The following is a 27,071-nucleotide window of genomic DNA, read 5'->3' as shown; positions in this document are numbered from 1 at the left end:
TTCCCTTCGCCGCTCCCGAGTTCCGGGAACCCCCTTTGATTGGTCTGGACGGCCTGGGAAACACTGTAGTAACGCCCAATCAAAACGCCACGTCTCGGCCTCGAGGAAATATTCCGTGTCGGCCCCTTCCTGATTGGGCAGTTCTTTCGTGCTCTGGCCACTGGAAAGCTTTGTTTAGGTCTGGAAGGCGGGCTTTCCTGGGAGTGGGTGGGGAGGGGGCGTTGATTTTTGACCAATCCTTTCATTCCGTTGGGTGGTGACTAGCCAATGGGCCGGATGGATAGGACGCTCCTCCCGGAGAGTAGTGAGACCCCTGGTGCGGGGCGATTGGTGGCGGGAGCGATGAGTGGCAGCCGCGCGGCCCAACGGGCTCAGTGCGTGGGCCGCGGGGCGGGGCCAGGGCGGGTGCGCGGCGGCGGCGGGGTGGCTGGGCCGGCGGCGGCGGCGGCGGTACGAGGCGCGCGCTCGGGGTCCCGGTCGCGAGGAGGAGGAGGATGTGGCGCGCGGAGGGGAAATGGCTGCCGAAAACAAGCCGGAAGGTAAGAGCCGGAGCGTGAGGGGCCGGGGGTGGCGCGGCGGGCGGCGGGACCCGGCCCCGCCGGACATCCCGGGCATCGGCGGCGCCGGGCGGGAGCGCGGGGGCGCGGCGGCGGCGGCGGCGGCGGGCGGGCGCCCCGGGCCGGGGAGGGGGCGGCGGGTGGGGGGGCGGAGCGCGGCCGGGTCCTGAGGTGACACGCGGGGCGGCGGAGCGCGGCGCCGCACACCCCCACCCGGGGGCGGGCTGGGGCCGGAGGGGCGGGGGGCCGGCGGGCGGGGGCCGGGCCCAGCGAGGAGGAGGAGCCGCGGAGGGAGGGCCGGCGCCTCCCCCACCCGGACCGGGCATCCCCGCCGCTCCCGGGCCCGGCGCGGCCCCCGCCCCCCCGCCCCCCGCGCCGGGCCCGGTGGGGGCCGCGGGGCGGAAAGTTTATCCTCCTCAGGCCCCCTCCGGCCCCGCGCCCCGCTGCCCCGGACCGGTCCCCGTCGGGGCACCGCCGGCGCTCAGCCTCGCCGTCCCTGGTTCTCGGCGGCGGGGCCGGGCAGTCGCTGTCCAGCCTCACCCTGGAGCCCCGTGGGCGCCTCCCAGAGCCGGCGGGGTCCCCGCGCTTCTCCCCACCAGGGGGACCCCCTCCTGCTGAGCGTCCCCGGCCGAAGGGCCTCGTGTGACCCCTCCCCCTTCCGTTCCTGGGAGGGGGCCTGCGCAGCATCCCCGCCCTCAGCAGTCGCTCCCATCCTACTCTTGCCCTTGCACCCCTCGCAGCCAGGAGGGTGGGGTCTCCGTTTCTGTGGCAAGTGATGATCTCCATATTCCCTTGCCCTTTACCTTCTGTGACCCTGATCCTCCTTTGGCAGAGGGGTCCGTATCATCCTCTCATCCTCTGTGGAATCTTTTGGGGCCTCTGCACACCATTTATTGACCCTTATGTCAGGACAAGGGGACTCGGGCTCCCCATGTTCTTCTTCCCTCACCCAGTGGATAGTGGGGGCCTGTGCAGCTCTGAAGTCATTTCTAAATAGGAAGGCACATACTTCTTACAGATTATGCACGCTCTCCGCACACTTTCCTGGGTTAGGGTGAGCTCATTTCCTGAATACCCTTTGAGTTGCCCTCTCTCTCTTTTGGGAGGAACTGGACATTCCAGTGCTCCTTTCCCCATCTGTCTCTCTCCCCTGACACGTCTCTCTCCTTGGAGTTTCTCGTCTGGGTGAGGGTGGTTGCCCCATCAGATGTAGGGCCGGGGTCCCGGCAGTGACGGCCTGTGTCTGAGGGAAACGGGTCTATTTTTGCTTCCAGTTTACTCTTGCTCTTAGGTCGGGGCAGCATTCGTCAGTTGACGCTACCCTCCCCCCCCAGAAAGAGGTTCATGTGCCCTTGGCTTTTGGTGTTCGGATTACTGTCTTCTGTGCAGTGAGAACCAGACTTCATACATCCTACATTCAAGAGTCTTCGAACCTTCCCTGGAAATAAACTTCCCATTTCTTTTTTAAGAGAACTCATATCCTCCTTATGGCTTCTGTTTCCCAGTCAGCCATATTTAGTGAGCCTGTTACCTTGACTTTTTCTAATTTTCTTAAATTGTATTCATGTTGGCTGGGTAAGAAGAAGCCATATGCCTTTCCATCCAGAAAAGGGAGTGTAGACACCCATGTCGCCCACATGCCATTCGGGAAGAGGTTGCTAGTGTGCTCCTTGTTGTACTAGAACCTTCCTTGGGCCCTGGTGTTGTCTCTCGTGGGATGCAAACATTTCTTTCGATCTTACAGGTTTCAGGTGAAGGGGAAATTTAGATGCTTTCTGTTTTTTTGCTGCTCTGGTTCCCTTTTGGCAAAAAATGATACTATGCATTTGTTTATATATATATATATACACGCACAAAGGCACGTATTTATATGTGAAATCATATCCATTATCTATACACAGGAAGTTGGAAGCGTTAGATGACTCTCTCTACATCTTGGGTGTATATGGGGACCTTGACGTGTAAGGACATAGCTATGTATCACTGTTGTTGGTAACTCTTCAGGCTTAGAGGAATCAGAAGACTGATAAATGGGCAATTCTTAACCACTCTTTCCTTTGTCATTTGTACTGTACTGAGTAAGCAGAATGACATCCTGAATGTCCACCAAGTCCCTGAATACACACAGTGTAGAGGGCTTGCCCATGTGCACCAAAACGTAGGCATTCTGAATGTAGGGGCGGTCTTCTCCGCTTGGGTCTTCACGGGGTGAGAAGTTCCCATCTTGACTTCTTTACTGCCGTGTAGGAGAGAGAGATTTCATGTATTTTGGGCAAAGGATAGGGGCAGGTGAGAAGAATATGTGTTTCTGTGACAGAACTGGGAATGAATGGCCATAAATATGTCACTGTTTTTGTTTGGCCACTTAAATAATTGAGAGAGGTTGTGCACATTAGGAAAAGGTACCTTTGGGAAGGCCTGTGACACTTTGTGGAAGGGTGGGAGGGACGATTCTCCAGGTTTTCTCTGAGCATCACAGTTTGTGTGTTTGGCCATTTCCCCTTGGCTCTGGGGCCCCTCCCTCCCCTCCCTCCCGTAGCTGGAATGGTTGTTGGGTGCCTCACTCAGCAGCCCAGTCTTACTTTGGGACAGGTCGAGTGTGGAGCCCCGTCCTCCCCGACAAGCTTTGTCAAGACTGCGCTTTTGGACCTTGAAGCGCTTTTCTAGCGAGGAGACTCTCCACCTGGGTTACTGAGTCCAGGGCAAGGTTACCCGGAGGATTGCTCAGCATGAGTCGTTGACGTCACGGCTTTGCCCCTCAGTCAGTATTGAGTTATCCAGTGGGTATCCTACCCATTGTCTGAAAGTTGTGCTTTTGACCTCAATTTCCTTTTTTTTTTTTGGTTTTTAAAAGTTTTTATGCTATTTCTAGTCTGCCTGCACGTATATTCAGTTGATGGAATTGTGTATTTTTAGGGTGTAGTATTAACGACCCTGGGAAAACAAGAGTCGACTATCTGCTGTATATGTTGGCGTGTTCCCAGTAGAGTCCTCTCTCTTCCAGTGGTGGATCCTCTCCTGCCCTTCCCTGTACCACCGGCTGCCTTTTGGAATTTTCCCTGCCCACCAGGGTGCTCCATTCCGTGGGCAGTAGAACGAAAATGGTAAAGGTTAGAGGAACACACCGGAGGTTAGTGTGCAAAGTTAACGTTCCTTTCTTTGAGTTTTATGCAGTTATGCTTTCTGTGTCACCCGTCCCCGTAGATTATTGGAGATCAGCTTTTTCCTCTTACTTTTCCAGTGCACGGTCAGGTAGACAGGTTCTGTTCTCTTAATGATTTTTCTTTTTTATATCTTTCTGTTAGAGCATCTCTCTCCCCTGCCCGCAGCCCCCTCTCCCCAGCTTTCTGGACAAGGTTGGGTGACCCACGGGACATCTCTTCCCTGGCCTTTTTGAAGACCTGACTTATCCTGCGTGCCTGGGAAATGTTGGGTTTCTTCATCTCATTGTTCAGTGGATTCAGAATGTTGACGTGTTTGCGGCACCCTCTACTCATAGTCAGATTGGGTCAGATTTTCCTTTTCCAAACAGTAGGGTTGCTCTTGCGTCCTCTTTGAGACATCTTTATATATCCTGCTTATCCACATTTTTCCATTTCTTTAGTTTTTAGACTTTCCTCTTAAAATAACCTATTCTTCAGAGTCAGGTGGCATTATTTTAGCTCTCTGTTTATGCTGGGTGTGGCCCCTGTGCCTGGTGGGATTATATTTCTTTCTGGCTGCTTCTCAGTTGGCCCATCTTCTAGCTTAACATTTCTTCCCTTCCTCATTCCTCTGGGCCATTCTTCATTTCCGATTCCCTGAGTTTTGGGGAAATACATCTTTGTGTGCAGTTGTACTTCTTTCTAATTTGCTTATGGAAAAGCAACAGAAGGTGATTCGCACGTTCTCTTCCTTTCCCCTCCTAGTGTACACATTGCCTCCTTTGTGGGACCTTTCAATTTGGCCTTTTGGAGAGAAGTTGTTTTTACATCCACGTTCTCATCACTGAGTGCATTCATCCTGGAGACCTTCATTCACTGAGCTTGTATCACGTGCAGGGATCTGTGTGTGCATGGGGTGGGGGGGGTTATGTGACTGCTTGAGACCATAGGGGTCTTGTTAGCCTTTTAGTGTGAATGACATTGCTGTATATCTTGTGCTTGTCTTTTTATGTATTCGTGTAAGGAATTCTTTTCTGAACTTTGTTTGGATTGTAATCTTACAAAGAGATCCTCTAATAGTGTACTATCCCATTGAGCTTTTCCCTGTCCCTGCAGGAGTCGGGGTTGTGGAGAGGGTGGAGGGCAGACTGGGAGAAGCACTCAACAGCCTTCCTTCAGACTGTATGTGGGGTGGGTGTGTGTGTGGGTGTGTGTGTAGAAAAAAGTAGTCAATCTTCTTCCTAAATGTCTAGGTGTCACTTTTAGGTCATTTAGATATATGTTGGTTGGGATGCTTGTATAACATTTGAACAGCAGCATAGTAGGAATTGTATAGCACATGAAATCAAATACATCCTTTATAGAAGGAAGTGATAGAAAATTTTCTCATGATTACCTGGTAAATTTCACATTATCAGTTAGTAAGGACTGTATATGCGCTGCTGGTACATTTTCGCCGCCGGGAAGTGTTATATCTAAATTTTACGCCTAATTGTAGAGACCATTCTTAGGCGAGGTATCTGGTATACATATCACTGCTTTTGTTTATTATGTGACTTTTAATTCTTTACACTTTTTATTGGTACTGTTGTTTGTGTCTTTTCTTTATTTTGGTAAAATAGCCTTATAGTATTTTGGGGTGTAGGTTTGGTGTACCTAATGATGACAGTAATGATAAAGAATTAACCTGAAATGCACTTTTTCTTTTCCTCCTATGTTAAATCAGATTTCCCCTCTACAATATCTGTAGAAACCAATTTTGCTAGTATTTCACTCTTAAGAGGAGCTCTTGTTAAGATTGTTGCAGTATGGGGTTTGCCATGGTCCTTTATCTGTGTGAATATGTGACTGAATATTTTCTGTGGGGGCAAGGTGATGTGTGTTCCTGTTGTATTTCCATTATAACAGATCATTTTCTAAAATGTTCTGTATCTTCTAGAATCACTTACCGTGACCTTTTTTTTTCTTTTTGATGTTCTAGATGGCTTAAATCGTACCTCCCTTTCTTCCCACAAGGTTTGTTTATTGCCCTTCTCGTTGTTATTATAAAAAAAATTTGTAGATTACTGTATTTATAGCCTTTCTGTCATTCAGTAAAGAGGGATGCCCACCATTCTTTTTGTCCTGTAGTAAGAGGCAGTGTTACTTCTTGTAGGGAGATGGAATGGGATTTAAGCCACGAGGTAAGGGGTGATGGTAGTATTTGTAACTGGATAGCATCCTCGGTGAAACACTGTGTCCTTTTGGCACCTGGGCCTCCCCGTGTAGACTTTTGGAAATTTTTGTTTTTGCTGCATTTAGCCAACTTCTTTCTGTTTCTTTGGCTTGCTAATGATACACTTCTTTGGGCAGAGGCAGCAAGTATACTATTGATGCTTCATTTGGGGCCTTCATTCACGAGGTAATGTGGGGTCTTCTAATATCATGCTGCCTGTCTTAGTACCATCTCTGGTCTTTGGTGTCTTTGAGGGTGAGGGCAGGAAGTGTTCTGGCTCCGCTTCTATGTCCATAGAACATGAGTTAGGATGCACGGTCATTCACCCCCTGTTCCAGATTATAGTGTGTAATCTGTCTTTCTTTTCTCTTTATTTATTTTTTGAATACCTAATCAGGTTCAGGATATAGTTGATCAGACGCTATTAGATCTCTGTATCTTGTGCCATCCATGGATGTCGTGGCCATCAGTCCTGCAATTAAGATGTGTTACCGTTCTGTCATTAGAAAGAGGGGCTTGTAAACATATAGATGGTCTTCCATCCTGTGATATTTGTCATGTATTTGTAAGGAGAGTGTTTCTCTGTATATATTGACAAGGACAGCCATCCTTGAATTTTTTATATGGTGGGACGAAGTAAAGGGTGGTTTTTTTTTTTCCCCATCAGTATGCTGGCTGTGTATTTCTGAGGTTCTGTTGCATCTTTCTGCTTTGAACGCCATTGCTTGTAGAAGGTCGTGGGCCTCCTTGTGTAAAGATTGGTAATGCTTCCTGAGCATTTTTTAGTTCATTACCCTGGACTAAAAAAGAAATATTATGTACCCCACTGCAAAGAGAGGCCTAGTGTCAGCCACATTACTTCCCTTTTCACTTTTTTTTAAGAGGGTTGTTCATTTACTTTCAGCTGATTGACATACCGTAAGCTGGAATGACCAGCGATACTTTTGAAATGGTTCTTCTTCTACATTCACCCCAATGTTTTGCTCATTCTTGGTAGAATTGCATGTTCTCTTCCACATGAGTCCCTCATTTGGAAAAGTGCAGTCCCATTTTACTTCTCTTTTTCAGGTTTAGCCAGGCCCTTCAAGACATGTAATGAACGTATCCCTTTCTGAGCCTGTTAGGAGAGGGTATCGGCAGGGGAGGAAGACGTGCTGGTTGGGGCTGGATCCCTCACTCTGCACTCTGCAGTATGGCTTTGTACTTACAGGTGCCCGATGTGATGTGCCTTCAAATAAACGTTTGGGGCTGAGTTCTGAACAGTTTTAAACACGTCACCACCTGGACACGAATTAAGTGGCATTAATCTCACCCGTGATCTCGCTTCCTAATGTCACCCAAATACACCCCCCCCCACCCAAATCTAAAAACAGCACTCATAACAAAATCCCCAAAAAGGAAACCATGAAGGCCGGCTCTGACCCAGCCTCCTCTGCGGCTCAGCTGCTAGCTTTGGACACGTTGTCAGTCGCTCCTTTTTGCATAGACAGCCTTCAGTGGGGTTGGCGGGTGACACAGAGCGTTCAGTTATTTAACAGACTGTGCCTGTCTCTCCTATCTTTCCTTAGCAGTTACCACAAGGTAAGATCATGTATTTAGTCACTTAAAAACACTTGCCAAGTGGATTTTTCCTCCTTTATTTCCACCTAACCATTAGAATGAATACTGGAATTTGTCTTCTCATGGTAATAGTGAATTACTGTGTCCCTACTTTTGTGTCCAACATCTATGAGAAAATGGGGCACTAACTCTCTGAAACGGCAGTCCGACTCACCAGTTTTCGGACCTTCTCTCTGTGGCCTGCACATCATTGCAGAGATGACTTATAACTTTCAGCTAAATCTCGTGTCTGTAACAAGTGATAAACCAGATATTTAAGTCTATTTAATCTTTTTTACAGCATACGTTTAACAGTATGTATCTGTGTTGTATTAGAATGATATGCAGATACAGCCAGAGGTACTCCTGCAACTAACAAAAAAGAAAGAAAACAAAGCCTTTTTTCTACTTTGAGAAACAGGTACTATCTTTCTTTCCTTCATCAGGGTTGATTCAGATTGCCAGAAAGCATTTCTGAGGGTACAGCAGTACAATCAAGAGTTAGTCTTTTTAAAACTTAGATTTGGTTTTTAATTCTCAGCTGAAAAGTTATTCTTTTTTTTTTTTTTTTTTTTTTTTGCGGTACGCGGGCCTCTCACTATTGTGGCCTCTCCCGTTGCGGGGCACAGGCTCCGGACGCGCAGGCTCAGCGGCCATGGCTCACGGGCCCAGCCGCTCCGCGGCACGTGGGATCCTCCCGGACCGGGGCACGAACCCGCGTCTCCTGCATCGGCAGGCGGACTCTCAACCACTGCGCCGCCAGGGAAGCCCCCTGAAAGGTTATTCTTGAGGAGGTATGTGCCCCACTGGTTTTCTGGGGCACATGGATATCAAACCATTTGGAAGCAATAAAAATAAATTGGTACAAAGTGGGAAGTTTTCAAAGAGAAAGAAAAGATGCGATAGTGAAGAAATTAGCCATTTATTTTTAAAAAAAAATCTCCAGGTGATGACTGTGAGTGTAAAGTCAGATGTCCGAAGGAAAAAATGGAACGTTGGTACGGTTACCGTGCTGAAATCGGCAAAGATACTTACTGTATGAAGAACACTCCCCCAAATGGGGATGCTTAGAAGATAAAGAAGTTGATGGGATTGGTTATTTTAAAATGTTAAGTGTTTTTTCTCTTTTAAAAAGTAATTGAAATAAAGTAACCCTTAGTGAAGAGAATGTAAACTTTAATGGAAGTTCAGCAGAATGAAACATTTAAAAAGTGACATTTGAAGATAAGGATTTTTTATTGTGAATCCACAAGGGGGTAGTGATGTTCTATCAAAGATATTTGTGGTGGAAATGTGAGATGATCTCTTTTAACATTTTAGATTTTCAGATAAAACCGGTATGTGTGCATTTTAACTTAATAAGATCTTTTAAAAATGTTTATTGGCGAAACTGTTTACTGCTTAAATTAAAAAAAAAATCCATTTTGGGTGAATGGCTATTTTAAGCCATGTGAGTGGTAAAGAAGAGAAAATGTCCCTGTAGTTTTGTGCTCTGGAGAGGTGATCGAGGCTCTCAGGGTCACTTATTTTCTAAGACTGTAATAATGTTAAATTTCCTGAGAAACATTAGGAATCTAGGAATCCGTTACTTAAGTGTCCTGAATAATAGGATTTTAGTAAATTGAGTCTCAACTTCATAGGAGTTTGTATTACTAGTTGTATTTTAAATTCTGTCAAGAGATGAAAAATGTGAATAGTCCACATGCTAGCTATTCTTAATAGTTCTAAGTAAATCAAATTTTTATAATCTCTTTTTTTATTAGTTTATATTACATCATTAGATAAAAGCATTTTTTTCCCCTCTTACATAAAAATTCCAGTAGCTTGCCTGAGGTCACTGAGTCCCACCCTGTTATATTCAGAATTGTTTAAAAATTAGGCATGGTTTGGCAACGCCAGATAGTTTTTAGTGAAGAACTGAAACTATGTTGTGTGCTCTTTTTTGAATGTGATGGCACACGGTGGGAGGAAGATTTAAGGTGCGAATGAGACTTTGTTCTTATTTAGAGACATAGCTAACCATACTTTAAAAAAAATAGTACTTTTAACAATAATATGAAATATTTCCATGGTTTAGAAGTTATGATTGTTCGCGGCATGTACACTGTGTATTTTTCATATTTGGCCTAGGGAAAAGGTTGTTAATGGGGTTCTTTCTCTCTCTCTCTCTCCTGTCCCCTTTTTTCCCCTCCCTTGTGTTGAGCAGGGCTTCTTCTGTCTTATACCCTTTATTAAATGACTAGTGGTTTAATATCCCCAAAGATGCACTGTTTCTTCACAGACTACCCTGAGCTCTGCTGGGAGCTGAACTATGACATCAGCGTTTTCATTCATGAGTTTGGTTCTTCCAAATCTCTTCTCTTGTTCGGGTGTTCCCAAGCTGAGTTCTGGCACATGGACAAATCAGTTTACCATCAGCCCATAAATCAGTGATAAAAGGTAAAACAAAAGATAAGATACTGGAGTTGTTTCAACAGAGCTGGAGTTGCTCATGCTGATTTGCATCAGTGTAGCTTGGACAAGGTTTCTGGCGAAACAGATTGAATCCTAAAAACAGTCAGTTTAATTATCTCATGATTTTGTGGATTGAGCTGTGTTGTGAACATATTGACACTACATTTTTGTTCTCCCATGAAGTTCAGGGTGCTGTGCTGTAGCTCCTTTGTTATAAAGTAGCATTTCTGTTGTAATTTGGCTAAATCAGAGGATTCTGCTTTATTTCAGAGAGGTTAGGCCTGCAGATTAAATTATATTCTATGCAAATTACTTTTGGAATACATTTGGATTTTTTTTGAGGGGGGAGCGATTCTCTTGCTCTTGAAATATTTTAAATAACTATTGTTTGATACTTAGAGTTTCAATATGTTGTGATTATAATTATGTAACTGGCATGGCAGCTCTTGTGTCGGAGTTGGGTTTTATCTTCCTAGATCACATACTCCTGTAGCTGTTGACTCTAGCTTCTCCTCCAGGGAGGTCACTGCTTGTAATTCAGTGCTGCGTGAGAGCCGTTCTTGAAGAAATCTTGTTTGGAGTTTGCCTCTGCAGGGCCGCGTTGGAGGCTGAGCCTCTGGCGTCTGGCATCTTGCGGGCCTCCTGTAGTTGACGAATGGTGAGCTTTAAAAAAAAGTTCATTTTCTCTGGTTTCTTGGGGGTTTGTTGACTTTCCAGTTATTTAATTGCCAAGAAACATCTAGAAGTAAAATGTGTTATATTTAAAAATCATTTTGGCCCAGTTACAATTTATGGTTAGAGATGATTCGAATTGCAACCATTTTGATTGATACCCAGTGTTACTCCTGAGATGACTTTTTAAACCTCCTGACAACTCAGAGATACTGTCTTCTCCCAGCCTTAAATGAAATGAGAGCTTGGTGTTCCTTTAGGTGGAGCCAAGGTTTCTGGTGGGGAACAGAGATTTGTGGTCTGTTATTTAGCTTTCTCCTTTAAGTAGATGCTCTGAGGAAAAAAATGAGAGCAAGTAGACATGCATAAGCATTTGAAGCTGACTTAAATGACATTTATTATTTTCTCTAAGAACTAAATCATTTTAAAATTATTTAAATACAATCTCCAGGAAGGAATCTAATTGTAAATACTATTGAAGAAAGGAATCTTTAATGGTAGAGGGTTTCCGTAAACACTCAGTCATTTTCAAAACGGTGTTCTACTGTGTGCTGCTGTAGGATATATGAAAAGTTATGGGTTTTGATATCAGATTTCAAAATGTTGGGCAGCCTAGCTGTAGTGCCAGCAATATCATTTTTGTCTTACCCCGAACCAAACAGTGCTAGATGAGTCCTCTGGCCACAAAGGCTTAGGTTTCCTGTATGGCTTTGAGAACAAGTCCACTGTGGTTCCCAGCTCGTACTCTTCTCTTTCAGTAGCCAGGAGCACTGGCGAACGGGAGCGAGGACCCCGGCTAGAGGTGTATTTTCTGCTGTGCTTGCTGCCACTTCTGTAGGCCGGATGCTAGAAGCCTCTCTCCCTGGCCTCTGCAGCCTTCTCTTCCTTACCACATCCTACCTCGTCACTCTTGATTCTGGCTCCGCATCTCCTCTTGCTTTTCCTAGGCTTCTGCTCTAGTATAATGAGTTAGTCGGTTATAATTTTAAGGGGATTCACGTGTTGGGTAGAGGGTAGTCCTAGTGACAGCCTCTAAAGCTCCTTCCCAATCTGACTTACGATGCTAAGAAAATGAAGTTGCATGTGTGGGATTTCGCTTCATGGCTTGCTGTGCTGGTGTGCAGCTGTCTTATTCTGTGTAACTCTCTCTTTTCCTTTTGAGGTACTTGCTCCAGGTCAGGCCGGCTGTGTACGAGGAATTTGAACTATAGTCACCGAGGTGCCTCCTTTCTGGTATACGGAGAAGGCTTAATTTTTTAGGCCTAACACGTTGCGAGTTAAAAATTGCAAAAGAAATTGTTAAAGTTGTTAAAGATGCACAGCACAAAAATGTTCATTCTGCTTAGTTATTCCCTATGACACATTTCAGGTCTTTATTCTAATATGGATGAGAGTTTATAGTGTTGGAAAAACAGACTTAAATAATACACGATTACAGATGCAAAAGTGTCTGCTAACCTCAGACATTTTATGTTTAAGGTAGTATTATTTATATTCATTTAGCTTTATTTCCTGGAGTTGATTAGTATAACTGTTATTAGGATGTATCGATTGCTAGACTCTTCCTACTAAGAAACTCTTGTGGATTGGGGAGTTTCGCTGAGTCCACTGTAATTGATCATGTAGCATCTTCACTTGGGCATACTCCCTGGGCCGCTCCAGGCCTGGCGTTTGGAGATACCTTGAATATAATTTAGTTTTTGAAAGTTTCTTTCATATTTAAAGATACTGAGGGTCAAGTTAAAGTTCCCGGTGTTCTTGGCAACATTCTCTGCCTTATCCTTTCTGTCTCTGCCATTATGAAACGTGCTGGCTGAATCATTTGCTTTGACAAAGCTTCTGACGGAGGTCTCTTCCTCATTTAATTTTATCCGTAACAGGCTGTTGTGCTTACAAAGAGAGCTATAATAAGCGGAAGGTGGCGAGTGGGTACTCAACATTTTTGAAGTACTTGTTTTTCTTCCTAGGGGTCCTCCAGAAATTGATCATGGATTACTTGACCGAGTTCAAGGCCCAGAGATTTATTCCAGGCACACTGGGAGGCGAGGACCATCAGTCTTTTTCCACTGAATCTGATGATTCTCCAGATGACCCATTGCTGCCCGTATGGGTGTCTTCTGATGCAAATCAGGTGATAGTGGCAGCCTTTCTAACTGGGCTGGATCTCCTTGACAGCCGGTGTGTGTCCTCTGCCGGTATTTTTAGGCTCCAGCTTCTGTGGCTGGGGCTGGAGGAGCCGAGGATGGACTTAGCCAGCCTGGGGCTGCTCCAGGTGGTTGCGGGTGTTCTCTGCCGTCTCCCTCCAGCGCCTCCAGCACCACCTTGTCGCTTGATGACAGAGCCTAGACGGAAATCCCTGTTTAATACAAAAGAATGAAAAAGTCATGGTTTTCAGAGCGCTTGTAAAGATAAACAGTGGTGAGCAGTGATGGTGCACAACGGCATGAATGTCCTTAATGCCACTGAGTTGTACACTCAGAAAAGGTTAAAGTGGTACATTTTAGGTTATGTGTATTTTTCCACAATTAAAAAAAAAAAACCAATGGATTTAAAACCCAATGACAAAAGTAGCTATAAGGAGCTAAAAGTAAATGTGTGGCAATATTTTCATTACACTAAGTTGGCAGGTTGTGCCTTAAATCATCAAAATCCCCCCCCCCACCCCGCTGACCCCTGCATGTGCGCGCGCGCACACACACACACACACACACACTCACACTCACACTCTCTCTCTCTCTCTCTCTCTCTGAACATCAGATGGCTCTGAGGCTCATTTATATAGAAAGTGGACACTAGGACACTTGACGTCAGGGAGGGGAAGCTGGCCCTCCTTTAGCTGGAGCTGTTTTTCTTGCAGGGAACACAAGCCACTTAGGTTAAGTGAAGGTGGTTTTTGTGTAAGAAGAGCAGAGGCCATCTCAGCCTCCCAGGATGGAGACTGCAGTGAACTGGACAGTCTGGGAACTGCACCCGGAGAGCCTGGAGTGGCCTTTTCCTCTGGAGCCCCTGGGGCTGAGCGGGGGTCATGGCTCTGCCGGCCCCCCTCTCTGCTGCTCCCCGTTCCTCCTTGCACACAAGGCTTCTCACTCGCGTGCAGCCTCCTTGCCTCACCGTAGTTTGCATGCAGTGGGCAGGGGTCCCGGTCATGGCTTCTGCGCATCCTGACTCTGGTTCCAGGGCTCACCGTCATCTGACTCCAGTCTCTATGGCATGTGTTTAAAATACTCCAGACTGAGGGTTGGACTGACTCCTCTCAGCCACTTGCTTTGTTTCCAAGGCTGGGCGTTCACCCCGGTCCGGTGCACGCTGAGAGGGAGCTGGTTTGGGTTGCTGGCCTGCTAATCACTTAGAGGGGCTTAAGGTGGATTGTGGGAGAAGGGGACTGTAGCAGGGGGTCCTGACGCCTTGACCTCTGTCTCCATCAAACAGTGTAAAAGAAAGAATATTGACTCCAAAATGGATTTCTCATGTCCACTCGCTATAGCGAGTAAACTTTTTGCAGAGAAAATGTTCCCTGTGGCTACAGCTTTGAGGCGGAGCATCCTCAGCCAGCCAGCCCTCTTGTGTGTGGAGCAAGTCAGCAGTGGGTGTGGCTGCTGTCCCAGGGCTCGTGCTTGGAGTGGTGGTGAAGCAGCTGGGACATGTGGGAACCTGGTGGTCTGGCAGCCATTGCCCTGGTGGTTCTCAGAACCAGGCAGCTTGAGGGATGCTAGTGTCTTCTGAGGTGTCCCACGGTTGAGATGCTTGGGTGGGCTCCCTTGCCTTTCCCCTTCTTGTGGACCACTAAACCTGGACGGTTGGAGACGTTGCCTCTGAAGAGGGGGTCTGGAGGGTGGAAACGGAACAGCCTCTGTCTTAAGCACATGTGGCTACCTGTATGCATACTTGTTTGGCTTTTCCTTCGTATCCTTCCTGCATCTAATCTCAGGTTTTTCTTGACTTCTCATGGTAGAAGGAGGAAGTAAAATTATAGTAAACAGGTAGAAGGCTGAAAGCAGTGGTTTGGAGGTCTATGTAAAAGGGCTAGTAGCCAGCACACCACTGAAGTCTGTGAATATACAGCTGCTTAGCAATTGATGTTTCATAGTGATGACCTTGAGTGTATTCACAGAAGCAATACTAAGTATGCTATGCTTAACAAAAGAGGAAAGTATATAATGTTTTAAAGATACATAAAGGGATTTTGTTTTTTTTTTTGCGGTACGCGGGCCTCTCACTGCCGTGGCCTCTCCCGTTGCGGAGCACAGGCTCCGGACGCGCAGGCTCAGCGGCCATGGCTCACGGGCCCAGCCGCTCTGCGGCACGTGGGATCTTCCCGGACCGGGGCACGAACCCGTGTCCTCTGCATCGGCAGGCGGACTCTCAACCACTGCGCCACCAGGGCAGCCCCATAAAGGGATTTGATTCCTTTTTAATAACAGCTTTATTGAGGTATAATTCATATAACAAAATTCAGCCTTTTAAAATATACAATTAAGTGGTTTTTAGTATATTTACACAGTTGTGTAACTATCACCACTATCTAATTCTAGCACGTCTTCGTCACTCCAGAAAGAAACCTCTACCCGTGAGTAGGCACTCTCCTTTCCTCCCTCTCCTCTGCTCTAGGCAGTTAGAAGTCCACTCTCTGTCTTTATGGATTTGCCAATTCTGGACATTTCATATAGATGGAATCCTACAATATGTGGCCTTTTGTGACTGGCTTCTTTCCCTTAGCATAATGTTTTCATCCACGTTATACTGTATATCAGAACTTCATTTCTTTATGGTGGAATGATGATCTATTATATAGATATACGGCATTTTATTTATCTGTCCACCAGTTGATGGACATTTGAGTTATTTCCACTCTTTGGCTACTATGAATAATGCTGCTATGAACATTTGTGTACATGTTTTTGCATGGACATGTGTTTTCAGTTCTGTCCGGTGTACACCTAGGAGTGGAATTGCTAGGTCATATGGTGACTCTGTGATTAACTTTTGAGGACCTGCCCGACGGCTTTCTAAAGTGGCTGCATCATATTACATTCCCGCCAGTGATGTTTGAAGGTTCCAATTTCTCCACATCCTTGCTGGCACTTGTTGTTATCTGTCTCTTTGATTACAGCCATTCTAGTGGATGTGAAGTGGTATCTTATTGTGGTTTTGATTTGCATTTTCTAAAGGCTAATGATGTTGAGCATCTCTTCCTGTGCTTATTGGCCATTTGTGTGTCTCCTTTGAAGGAATGTGTATTCAAGGCCTTGGCCCATTTTTGAATGGAGTTGTTTGGTGTTTTGCTTTTGAGTTGTAGGCATTTTTGAGATATTCTGGATATCAGTCCCTCATCAGATGTATCATTTGCACATATTTTCTCCCATTCTGTGGATTGTCTTTTCACTTTCTTGCTGGTTTCCTTTGAAGCACAAAAGTTTTAAATTTTGATTGAGTTCAGTTTATCTGTTTTTTCTTCTGTTGCTTATGCTTTTGCTCTCATAATTAAGAAACCATTGCCTAATCCAAGGTCATGAAGATTTACACCTATGTTTTCTTGTCAGAGTTTAATAGTTTTAGCTTTTACATTTAGGCCTCGGATTCATTTTGGGTTTTTGTATGTTGTGAGGTAGGTAGGCCTCCAGCTTCATCCTTTTTTGCATGTGGATATCCAGTTGTCCCAGTACCATTTGTTGAAAAGACCATTCTTTTCCCATTGAAGTATCTTGGCACCCTAGCCAAAAAATCAGTTGGCCATAAGTGTGTGGGCTTTGTTTTGGAGTCTCAGTTCTAATCCATTGATCTGCATGTCTATCCTTATGCCAGTACCACACTGTCTTGATTACTGTAGCTTTGTAGTTAAGTTTTGAAATTGGGAAGTGTCTGTCCCCCAACCGTTCTTCTTTTTCAAGATTGTTCTGAATATTCTGGGTTCCTTGATTTTCCATATGAATATCCAGATCAGCTTGTCAATTTCTACAAAAAAGGCTGTTTTGATATTGATAGGGATTATATATTAAATGGGTGGATCAATCTGGGGAGCTTAAATCCTTTTTATGGATCTGCTGTTTGGGAACTAGTCCTGCCTAACTCAAGCACCCAAGCATCTTGCCTTAAAAAAATTGTTGTTTAAACTTACTAATATAGTAGGCTGTCTTGTTGAAAAACCTAATTCCCTATGAGGCTGGAATTGGACTTTTCAGGTTCCAAGAGAGCAAATAGCTACCCATATAGCCTGTATAGGTCGACTTCTTGTGGTGTGGGTTCTTTTGATGTGAACGTTTGCTGGTGCCTTGCGTGTTCAGAAAAAATGCGGTATTCTGGTTAACGCTCATTCTGATTAATAGAGACTGAACTGATTCCATTCATGAATATTTAATTATAAAAGAGCTAGAATATATTACAGTAATGTGACATTAAATGTTATGTAATTGTCATTATCATTGGAGGTGTCAGAAATTATTTTAGGACCTTGTAGTCCTGTGGAGGCCATGTGACTATCTGTTACTGTTATACTCTTAAGGCAGTTCGTTTACTCAACACATAATAATAAAGTGCCAGGCCCAGAGAAGGACAGTCATGGTCCCTGTCCTCATGCAGCTGACAGGGAAACCAGCGTTAATCAAGGTGCCACGTGTGAATACAACTGATGCACTGCACTTGCCTTCCTAGTGCTGTATCACGTCCATGCTATGCAGGCGAGTGTAGTGCATCAGAAAGGGATTTGCTCACCTGAAAGCTTGGAGGAGCTTCTTGAGCTGAACTCGGAAGGAAAATGGGAATTAATTGAGGGAAGAGTGAAGGAAGGAAGTTTTAGGTAATCGGCTGGCTGGTTAGGGAGATACATGGGCATACTGTGGTTATATCTGGCTGTTTGTAGCTTTTGAGGAGTCCCTGAAGCCTTGACTCTGGTCTTTACCCCTTAAGTGCCTTGTGACTTTGAGCACGTAACAGCCTTTCTGAGCTTATCTACTTACTGTTTTTTAATCTTATGAGGCAGTGTGTAGCCATTTTTACTTAGAGATACTTACTGAAAACATACAGAAATTTAGGCTTTTGATTGATTGTATTTATATAATTCAAAAATAATTATTTTTTCATGACCCTCTTTGGTTGTTTACTTAAAAGTGCAATACTGATAAATTGAGAATTTTTCTGAACATTTTTCCTAGTCTTGGAAATTAGGATTCACTTCTGTTCGTAATACTCCAGAAGCTTCCAGCCTGCAGGGGAGCAGATATGGATGTAACTGAGTCAAGGCAGGTCATAGTGAATGGTGTAATCATGTGCTGGAAGGAACTGGGAAGACTTCTGGAAGGAGGTAGAATTTGACCTGGCATTATTGACAGGCGAACATGATGGTTTGACGAGAAATTCCAAGCGGAGGAAATGGAGCAAAGGCACAGCCAGGAGTACCGGGGAGGCTGGGGTTCCTGGTGCATGTGGGTAGATGAGCCTGGCAAAGTAGGTGGGGGCCAGGTTGTCAGGGCTTGGAAAGTCAGACTGAGGAGCCTGGCGTTTACTCTCTCTGCTTTGGGAGAGGCTTTAGGGTTGTTTGTTTGTTTGTTTGTTTTTTTAGCGGAGGAGTGGGATTGATTGGTTAGTCAGTTCTGCTTGAAGGTGCTAATAAGGACCGCCTGCTTACTGCTCCAGCGTCCTCGCCACTCTCCAGCTGTGGTGAATTTTTTTAGATTCTGGCTGTCTCAGGGCACCATGCTTTCTCTTGGTTTTAGGCCTTGCGCATTGTCTTTGCCTTGGCTTAGAAGGTGCACTTTCCTCTAAAACAAATACACACATACTTACACATATGCTCTGTTTTGCTGCCTCTCTTTGTCCTCTGGGTTTCTGCTTAAATAACACTTTTCGGAGTAAGCCTTCTTGACCTTGCCTCTTTTCGGATTGGGTTGTGTGCCCTTCCCTGGTGCACCCATAGTACTTTTTGGTTTTCCTGGTCCTAGCTCTTTTACTTGTGTCGAACTTGCTTGTTTACTTCTCTTTCTCCTTCAGTTAGATTTACATCTTCAGTGGTCACAGGCTTGAATACCTGGCACCTGGCGTGGGCTTAGTAAATGTTTGTTGGTTGAATGAATGAATGAGCGAAGAGGAAGGACTGGAGTTGGGAGACAGTAGCTCCTGGCAGGAACGTCTGTAGCCGTGGGTTGGAACAAGGAGCTGGTGTGACTGAGCCGTGTGTGCATGTGTGAGAGAGGCACAGGTTTGTGCCTGACTGACCACGGGCCTCGAGGGATGAGGAGAGTTGGAGGTGACTTTAGCTTGTGAACCTCAACAGCTGGTGTTAGTGGGGCCATTAACTGAGGGAGGGACGAATTAGGAGGGATACGTTTTGGGGAGACTGGATGCAAATGTTATCGGTTCTGTTTTAGGTGTAATTGGGGTAGCGTTAGCATGTGTGCGTACAATATGACATTGGGAATGTGGATCAGAGATTAGGGGAGTCATTCATATCACCCTGTTTCTTCTCTTCATTGAACTTTCAGAGGGCGAGGGAGCCCTGGTGATGGAGTCCATAGAGGTCAGCCTCCCTGGCACAGGGCAGGGTGGAGAAGGGTGGTGAGTAGACCTGGAGGGGCAAATAGAGCCTCCGGCAGAGTATGTATGTTTCATGAACGTAGAACCTTGATTGTCTTGCTTGTTGCTATTATACAGCTCTGTGCCCAGAACAGTGCCTGTCGGTTGAAAGAATGAATCAGTTCAGATGAATTAGGAGTAGAATTCATAGTAGTGGGTGAAATTGTCCTGGGAAAAGAGAAGGGACTTGTGGGCAGAAATGTGGTGAATGCTTCCATTTAAGTGACACCAGAGGGGAGAGGACCAGAGGAGACTGAGGAAGAATGGTCAGAGAGGTGTGGTAGAACAAGAACATAAAGTCAGGGACGCTTAAGTGCAAAGGGTTGTAAGGAGGTTATCAGTTGTAATGCCGAGAGGTTGAGTAGAATGAAGACTAAGAAAAAGGTACTGATTTTGTCAATTTGATAGTGAGTTGAGAGGATGAGAAAGAGGTAGTGAGAGAGTAGACAGTTCTTTCAAGGGTTTTGGTGGTAAATGCAGAGTGCTGGTAAAATGATAGTGAAATGATTGATCAAGCCCAAGGTGAGAAAAGAAATCACTGGGCCCTGATCAGTGTATTAGTTATCTTTGCTGCTGTAACAAATTACCACAAACTTAGTGGTTTAGAAAAAGACACATTTATTATCTGGTTCTGTGGGTCCGGAGTTCAGGCAGGGCTTTGCTGGACCTGCTGCTTCATGGCCTCCCAAGCCTGCAGTCAAGGGCTCATTTGAAGGCCCGACTGGGGAAGGGTACTCTTCTAAGCTCACATGGTTCCTTCATGGGCAGAGCCAGCACGGTAGCTTGCTTCATCAGAACCAGCAAAGGAGAGTCTGCTAGCAAGACAGGAGGCACGATGCACGTTGCCTATTCATGGAAGTATGTCCCAGTGCCACATTCTGTTGTCAGAAGCAAGTCACTAGGTCCAGTGCACACTCAAGGGGAGGAGGTTATACAAGAGTGTGTGCCAACTTCAGGGGGTGAGGTTCATGGGCAGTCCACCTTGGAGTTCCAGTAGGGAGGGATGATGGCCCTAGGGGGCATAGGGCAGTTCTTCGGGAAGATGCCCTGTAGGGCAGGATGGGAAGTTTCGGAGGTGAAGTTCCAGGTGTGAGGAGGGTTCAGGTACGTCGCGTTGGGGACCCTTCTGAGGAAGCCTTCCCTGCCATCTCTCTTCATCCCTGATGAGAGGCATAGGTGCCTCTTGAAGTGCTCTCTCCTATTAGATGGATTAACAGACTGTATCGTAATTGTCATTGATAAACCCTCTGCTTTGCGAAAATTGAATTATTTATCAGCAAATTCTTGGCCAGTGGGGGTATCTGTCCTGCTTGCCTTAGGATGTTGCTAAGGATAAAATCAGGTAATTCATATGGAAGTATTTTATGGAATGTAAAGAGATTTGCAAACAAAAGGCATTACTACTTTTCCCCCATGTTCAGTAGGGCACATGGACTGTAGCGTACATTTTACTTGTTAACTTGGGTTCATTTTGTTGTACCTAAGTTACTGAACTGGGCTTTATTTAATGCTGTGATATTTTTAGGACTTTTCCAGTAGACTGTTTGCTTTTATGATAAATGACCCCAAACTGCTGCACCTTTCAAGTCCTTGTATCTAGTTTATTGTTTTTTAAAAATGTGTCCTTGCTGTCCCTTGTCACTTTTGCTTTTACTTATCTGTCAGTCTCTAGCTGTCCTTTCCCCTTCTGATTTGTTGCTTCTGATCTTCTCTGGGCTTGGCAACCCGATAATTAAGCTTATTAGGACTATGCGTGGTTTAATAGTAATCAAGCTAGGACTGTGGATCAGAGAGCCCTTCTCAACAGTGAAGTGTGTGAGCTTTTGCGCGTGGACAGATGTCTTTGGCTGCTGAGAGTGTCTTGGCGTCCTTCCTAGTTCTGGCTGCATTTGGATGAGGTGAGGCCCCACGTGGCCAGGTTCCATTCAAGGGGACACCTCATTGCTCTGCTGTGAGAAACAGTGTCCTCTTCCCCTTTGGTTTTGTTTTTCCTTTTAAAATTTTTATTTATTTATTTATTTTTGGCTATGTTGGGTCCTCGTTGCTGCGCGCGGGCTTTTCTCTAGTTGCGGCAAGCGGGGCCTACTCTTCGTTGCGGTGCGCGGGCTTCTCATTGCGGTGGCTTCTCTTGTGGAGCACGAGCTCTAGGCACGCGGGCTTCAGTAATTGTGGCTCACAGGCTCAGTAGTTGTGGCGCACGGGCTTAGTTGCGCCGCGGCATGTGGAATCTTCCCGGACCAGAGCTCAAACCCGTGTCCCCTGTATTGGCAGGCGGATTCTTAACCGCTGCGCCACCAGGGAAGTCCCCTCCCCTTTGGTTTTGATGAGGTTTTAGTTTTGGGGCTGTAGCAAATAGTGATGGTGATGGGCGGTCTGTGGTTCATGGACTAAAAAATGTTTGAGAAGCACGGAAAATCTTTCTACCAGATCAGCATCCAGACTTGTGTGTGTGTGTAGCGGTTGTGTTGCTGGCCTTTCCTTTAGGATGTTGAACTCCCAGCTTGGATTACTAGGTATTCTTCCACGTTCCTCGTGTGCTTTGGCTTTTCTGTCAGAGCAACTTGTGAACATTTTCTGCCCCAACTTTTGCATTGGTTCTTTGTGGAGAAGCGTTATTGCATTATTGGGGGACAGCCTGTGTTCTGTGGGAACAGCCCAGGAGTCATGTAGGGAGCCCTGCTCCTGGCTCTTGCTCTGTCCCCTTCCAGCCTGTGGCCCTTGACAAGTGTCTCTGCCTGTGCCTTGTGCCTTTTCTAGAACAGACATCATGTCTGCTCTGCTGCCTTCTGGGGCCAGAATAAGATTTTAAATGTGAAAATGCTTGGTATTTGTACATAATATCACATGGAATGCCTAGCTTGTTGGGTTGATATTTTATGTCTCTCTTTGAGTAGTTAAACAAGTTATCAGTATCAGTAATGATAAGTGCTACTGAGACAGTGTAATATTAAATTTCATATAGTGCTTTTGTTTCTGAATATGTTCTACTAGAATCTATTTATACAAGTGAGGACATTTAATAAGTGCTCTTTGATTATTTTCAGAGTGTTGAGTATACTGGCTTCCTAGACAAATTAAATTTATAAAAATTCTAATGATATTGCAATTCATACCTAGAAAGAATTTTTTTTTTTTTTTCATTCTGAAATCAGTTTAAATACACTTTACATGAATCTCTGGTAATAGTGAATCAATTAATGTGATTTCTCAGGTCATAAATCAGGCTTGATATATTGTAGTATTAGTGCCTGTATTAGCTTCTTAGCTCTTCAACTGTTTTGTGGTTTGTTTTAGCAGCTTGTTTGCTTTTGAACTCAATTCTAGGTGTTGAACTCAATTTGAGAGCCTAAAATGGTTTGTGCCCCAATTTCCTTAGAGGTTACTGCTTCACTTTCTTACTGCGCTGGCCCCAGTAGTAGGAAGTCAGCCACCAAGCAGACGTTTTCCTTTTAACTTGAGTACACACTTTAATTTTGTCTCTATCCCATAGGAGTATTGTGAGGGTTATTATAGTAGCACTTACGGTATATTTTGAACTTCTTGAAAAGAGGTAATACATGAGCACAAAATATTTTTGTACTATACCATGTAATTTTTTCCCCCACTAACCTTTTGTGGTTTGTGTTTAGGGTGCGTGTTGGCTTTCTAGTCTCAGAGGTCCTTAGCCCGGTTTTACGGAGGCCTCCAGAGCCTGGTCTCTGGCAGACCCTGTGTTCCTCTTTGTCGAGCAGCCCTGGGCTCTCAGTGGTAGCCTTGGCTCTGTTGTTGTCTGTGAACATGGTAGAGTATTTTCACCCCCTTAGTTCTTCTTACTGGGTCGAAAGTAGCTTTTGTCTTACTGCTTGACTGTTCAGGTTCCAGAAGACAGGTGGCAACTCGGGGTGGCCTTAGGAGAGGGAGACAGAGGTTCTTAAAAAGACTGATGGTCTTCAGTAAATCCTACCGCCACCAGGGCAAGAGACGGGACCATTCTTTTTCCTTTCCATGAACTTCTGGGAATGCCATTCATCCATGAATTCAACGAATACTTGCGCTTCTGTTATGTGCCAGACATTAAGTACCAAAAAAGCCAGACATCCCTTCAAGGATGCCCTGGATGTAGTCTTATTTTGAATATGCTAGAAAAATATTTATCAGAGTAGAAAAACTGCTAGATTGGGTTTAGATGCTGAATGGCCTTAGGGATTAAAGGTGGAGGTTGTAGGTTTAGGAGGTATTTCTGAAAGGAACGACTCTTCTATAATGAAAAAAAAAACCAAGCAGTTACAGATGACATTGTGGCAGAGGCTGCTAGCTGATCGTGAAACCTATCTCCTCTTCCTGGGCAGGTAGCCAGACTGCATTTCCCAACCTCCCTTGCAATTAGGTGTGGCTTTGTGGCCATATCCTAGCCAATGGCGTGAGAGCTGAGAAGTGTGCCACTTCCAGGCCTGGCCCGAAGAACCGTCCGGCTCGGTTATCCGTGTCTTTCCCTCTGCTGGCTGATGCAGAAGAGCCCAGTGACGTAGGAAGGCTCCTGCCATGAGATGGAAGGAGATGTGGGGCCCGAGCCGCTGCTTGGAGGAGAGCTGCCTCCTGATCTACTGTTTTGGACTTTACACGAGCAGGAAGTAAATATTTATGGTATTTGAGCCATGACACAGTTTGTTCTAAGAGTTAGCCTGCCTAACTAGGCACGATGCCTAGAATGCTAGGCAAAACTGGTGAGTTTAGTAAAGGTGCTGAGAATTTCGGACTCTGCCTTAATTTTGATTATTTATATGTCATGTTATGTGTAGTGATCAGTGAATTTCAAGGCTCAATTTAAAACTGTGTGACAAAAATCTTTTTAATGTATCACTTCTAATTGATACAGCTGGTTTATTGCGTTCAATGGGGCATCTCTCTGCCTTTGTTTTTAATAAGCTATGTGGGTCCTCAGGTAGCTTGAAAGGGACTCTATGGAGACTTAAGCATTGTCAGTCCTTATTTCAAAGAACTGTAAATACAGTTTTCATCATGCAGCTTCTCTGTCCAAAAGCCAGTAATCACTTCTCATTATGTACCATCTTGTTTTATTTATTTCATCATCCAAAACTATATATATATATATATATTTAGTATATAAAGCGAAGGTGGCTATGTGTAGCCCTCTGCCCTAGGTTCTGTGAAGGGAGGCAAACGTGGATAAAGCAGACCCCACGCCTCCAAGGCGTTTGTGCTGGTTCACAGATGGTTTCCATACTGCTCTCATCTCCTCGCTTCAGGCTTTAATAAATCCTCTAGTATTTCTTCATTACATTTCTTCTCTTTCGTTTTTAGTATTGTCTCCAATTAGATATGCCTTTTGAAGGCAGGGAATACTTTAAAGAGCTTCTGTGTCCTCTCTTGGGTACTTCTAGCAGACACTGGACTGTACTTAATTGAGTAAAACCATCCTTGTAGTTTCTTTTGCTTTTCTTGCTTGGATATTCTGGTATAGTTTTGTATTATAGTTTGTGTTAACAGACAAAAGTACTTTCCCGGTCTGTTAGGAATCCATGGAATTGTGCAGTCAGGAGTGTTGGGACTGGATCTTTATTAGATCTAATTCCTGATCTTTTAGATCATCTAGTTTCTGATAGTCTAGGTGTGGCCGTGAATCACGGGGGTGTCTCAGAGGCACAGGCTCAGGCACCACTCAGACCTGTGAGTCAGAACCGGCAAGAGCCTCAGATGACCCACACGTGCGTTAAAGTTGGGGCTGCGCTGCTCAAGGTCAACCTGTGATTTTATTCTCGAGAAAACTGGCAAAGTCAGAGAGTTAGCAGTGTCATAACAGCTGTTTGTTTCAGTGGCTCCCATCCTTGGATACACCTTGGGATCACTTGGGAACCTTTAAAAAATACTGATGCCTGGGTTCCCACCTCCATACATTCTGGCTGAAGTGGTCAGGATTGCAGGCTGGACATCAGAATTTTAAAAATCTCCCTAGATGACTGAAGTGCAGCCACGCTGAGAGCCGCTCAACCTAGTTCATGAGAGAATCCGGGTTTCCTGATGCTCTGCTCAAGTAGTCCCTTTGCTCCACACATGTACTTTCAGAAACAGAGCTCTCCCCACCTGATTTTTCATCATAGAGCATCACTCCGTTTTATTTCCTTCACAGCATTTATCCCCCTTACCACCTGCCTCCCCCACTGGCATGTACCCCATGAGTGTGGGACCTTTGTTGGTCTTGTTCGCTGCGGGGTCCCAGCTCCTAGGATGGTGTCTGGCACACGTGACGTGCTCCTTTCATGTGTGTAGAACACATGGAAGGAGTTATGATAAAGATGGAGGCATCCGGCAGGAGGGAAATACAGGCTGTTCAGACAGCACCAGTTGGGCGGCTCGCCTCAGTCAGCGGGAGGCTCCCGAGGGAAGAGAGGTCCGAGTCAGACTTGAGAGCCAGCCAGGGAGGGCAGCGTGAAGACTGGAGTCCAGAGCTGGCGTTAGAGCTTGTACTTTTCCCACTGCGCCCTTGCCTGTGCACAGAGAGCTCAGCTGTCTGCCCCGGCCTTGTCAGCAGGCAGTGGCGGGCCTGGCTGAGGACCCCACGGCTCCAGATCCTCAGACCAGTGCTCCTCTCTGCGCTCCAGAGCCAGTCTGGCTTTCAGAGACAGGTCTCAGGGGCCCCGTGAAAGGACCTAGCTCAGAGGCTGGCCCCTGGGTACTTCATACAAGGTAGCCATTGCTTATATGAGTTTGCTTGTTTCGCCTTATTTGCTTTGAGAACATTGTGTTTTTCAGGGCAGGATGTCATTTGATTTCACTCTCAGATTATGTGAGTGAGTTTCTTTCCTGGTTAAATGAACTATTAAGACTTCATTTATTGCTATTGAGAAGTCATGGTTGGTTGTTCGTGATATTTCTGTTACATATGTTGTTTTTAGCATTTAATTCTTTCGATTTGTTATTTGGTATATTTTACCACTGATTTACCTGTCATCAAACTTTGAAGTCAGGTGTAAAAGTTCTTTTTATGAAGTCATTCACTAATGTGTTCCACTGTACATTAGTGGTTTTTAAAACTTTTGAGAAGACCATTGTGAGATGTCTTGATCAGTGGTAAACCGAAGCTATCTTGTTTTTTGGTAATAGGAAGCCAGAAAATGTTAAGTCTTGAACGTAAAACATTCTTTTTAACACCGTAAAATTTCAAGTTTCAGTTTGGAAACCACATGAAGATGAGATGTTGCATTACTGTGCTGAGAAGGCTGTTGCTGGTGACTCTCAAAGATGTTGCCTGAAGTCTGGAATCCCACACTCGGTCAGGGGGAGAGACTAATGTTGAATTTTCCAAAGGAACATGAATGCTGAGGTCAGTCCATAGTTCACAGGGAGAATCCTCAGGCCCAGATTGCTAATCAGTGGTCACCACTATTGATTAAATCAAGCAGAAGAAGGACAGTAAAAGTACTGGAACAAGAATTTTCCAGGAACAAGAAATGATTAGGAACGGATGGTTATCCTGGTAGCTCGGGGTCACATTGTGGAGAAAGACTTGTTCTGTGGTGAAGCACTCACTTCCCATGGCTCTAAGGGAGAGGAAGATCGGAACCTCGGGGGAGTAAGCTTCGTCAGATTGCAGCACTCTTTGTGGCACAAGAAATCCAGGCAGCCATCAGTTTATTGTCAGGAAATGTTAACGTTGTTAACGATTGTCCTCATTAGCCGTAGTAACAATGGCATTTTATAGCGAGGGGTGCTCTTGAATCTAAAGCCCAGTGTGTGCATTGTCCCATCCAATTCTCTGTACTTTTTTGGATGAGGTAATACAGAGAGGTTAAAGTACTTTCCCAAGGACAGCAAGTAAGTGAGAGAACTGAGTTTTTAATATTTTAAACGTAAAATGTTGAGGGTGAT

General features: G+C 45.2%; 1 protein-coding gene across 1 annotated transcript in view; it reads left to right on the top strand.

Moving 5' to 3' along the window:
* The first annotated feature begins 422 nt into the window (after positions 1-422).
* CAMTA1 (calmodulin binding transcription activator 1) overlaps positions 423-27,071 on the top strand; it is a 904,314-nt gene continuing 877,665 nt past the window's right edge. Inside the window, 2 exon segments of the mRNA XM_081215072.1 lie at positions 423-539; positions 12,608-12,771. Coding sequence (XP_081071198.1) covers positions 515-539; positions 12,608-12,771 — 189 coding nt within the window. The 5' untranslated portion in view covers positions 423-514.

Source organism: Mesoplodon bidens (assembly GCF_964165515.1).
Source record: "Mesoplodon bidens genome assembly, chromosome: 2".
In the NCBI taxonomy this organism is placed as follows: domain Eukaryota; kingdom Metazoa; phylum Chordata; class Mammalia; order Artiodactyla; family Ziphiidae; genus Mesoplodon; species Mesoplodon bidens.
The sequence above is the reverse complement of the archived record's forward strand: the minus strand, read 5'-3'. Positions and strand labels throughout refer to the sequence as shown.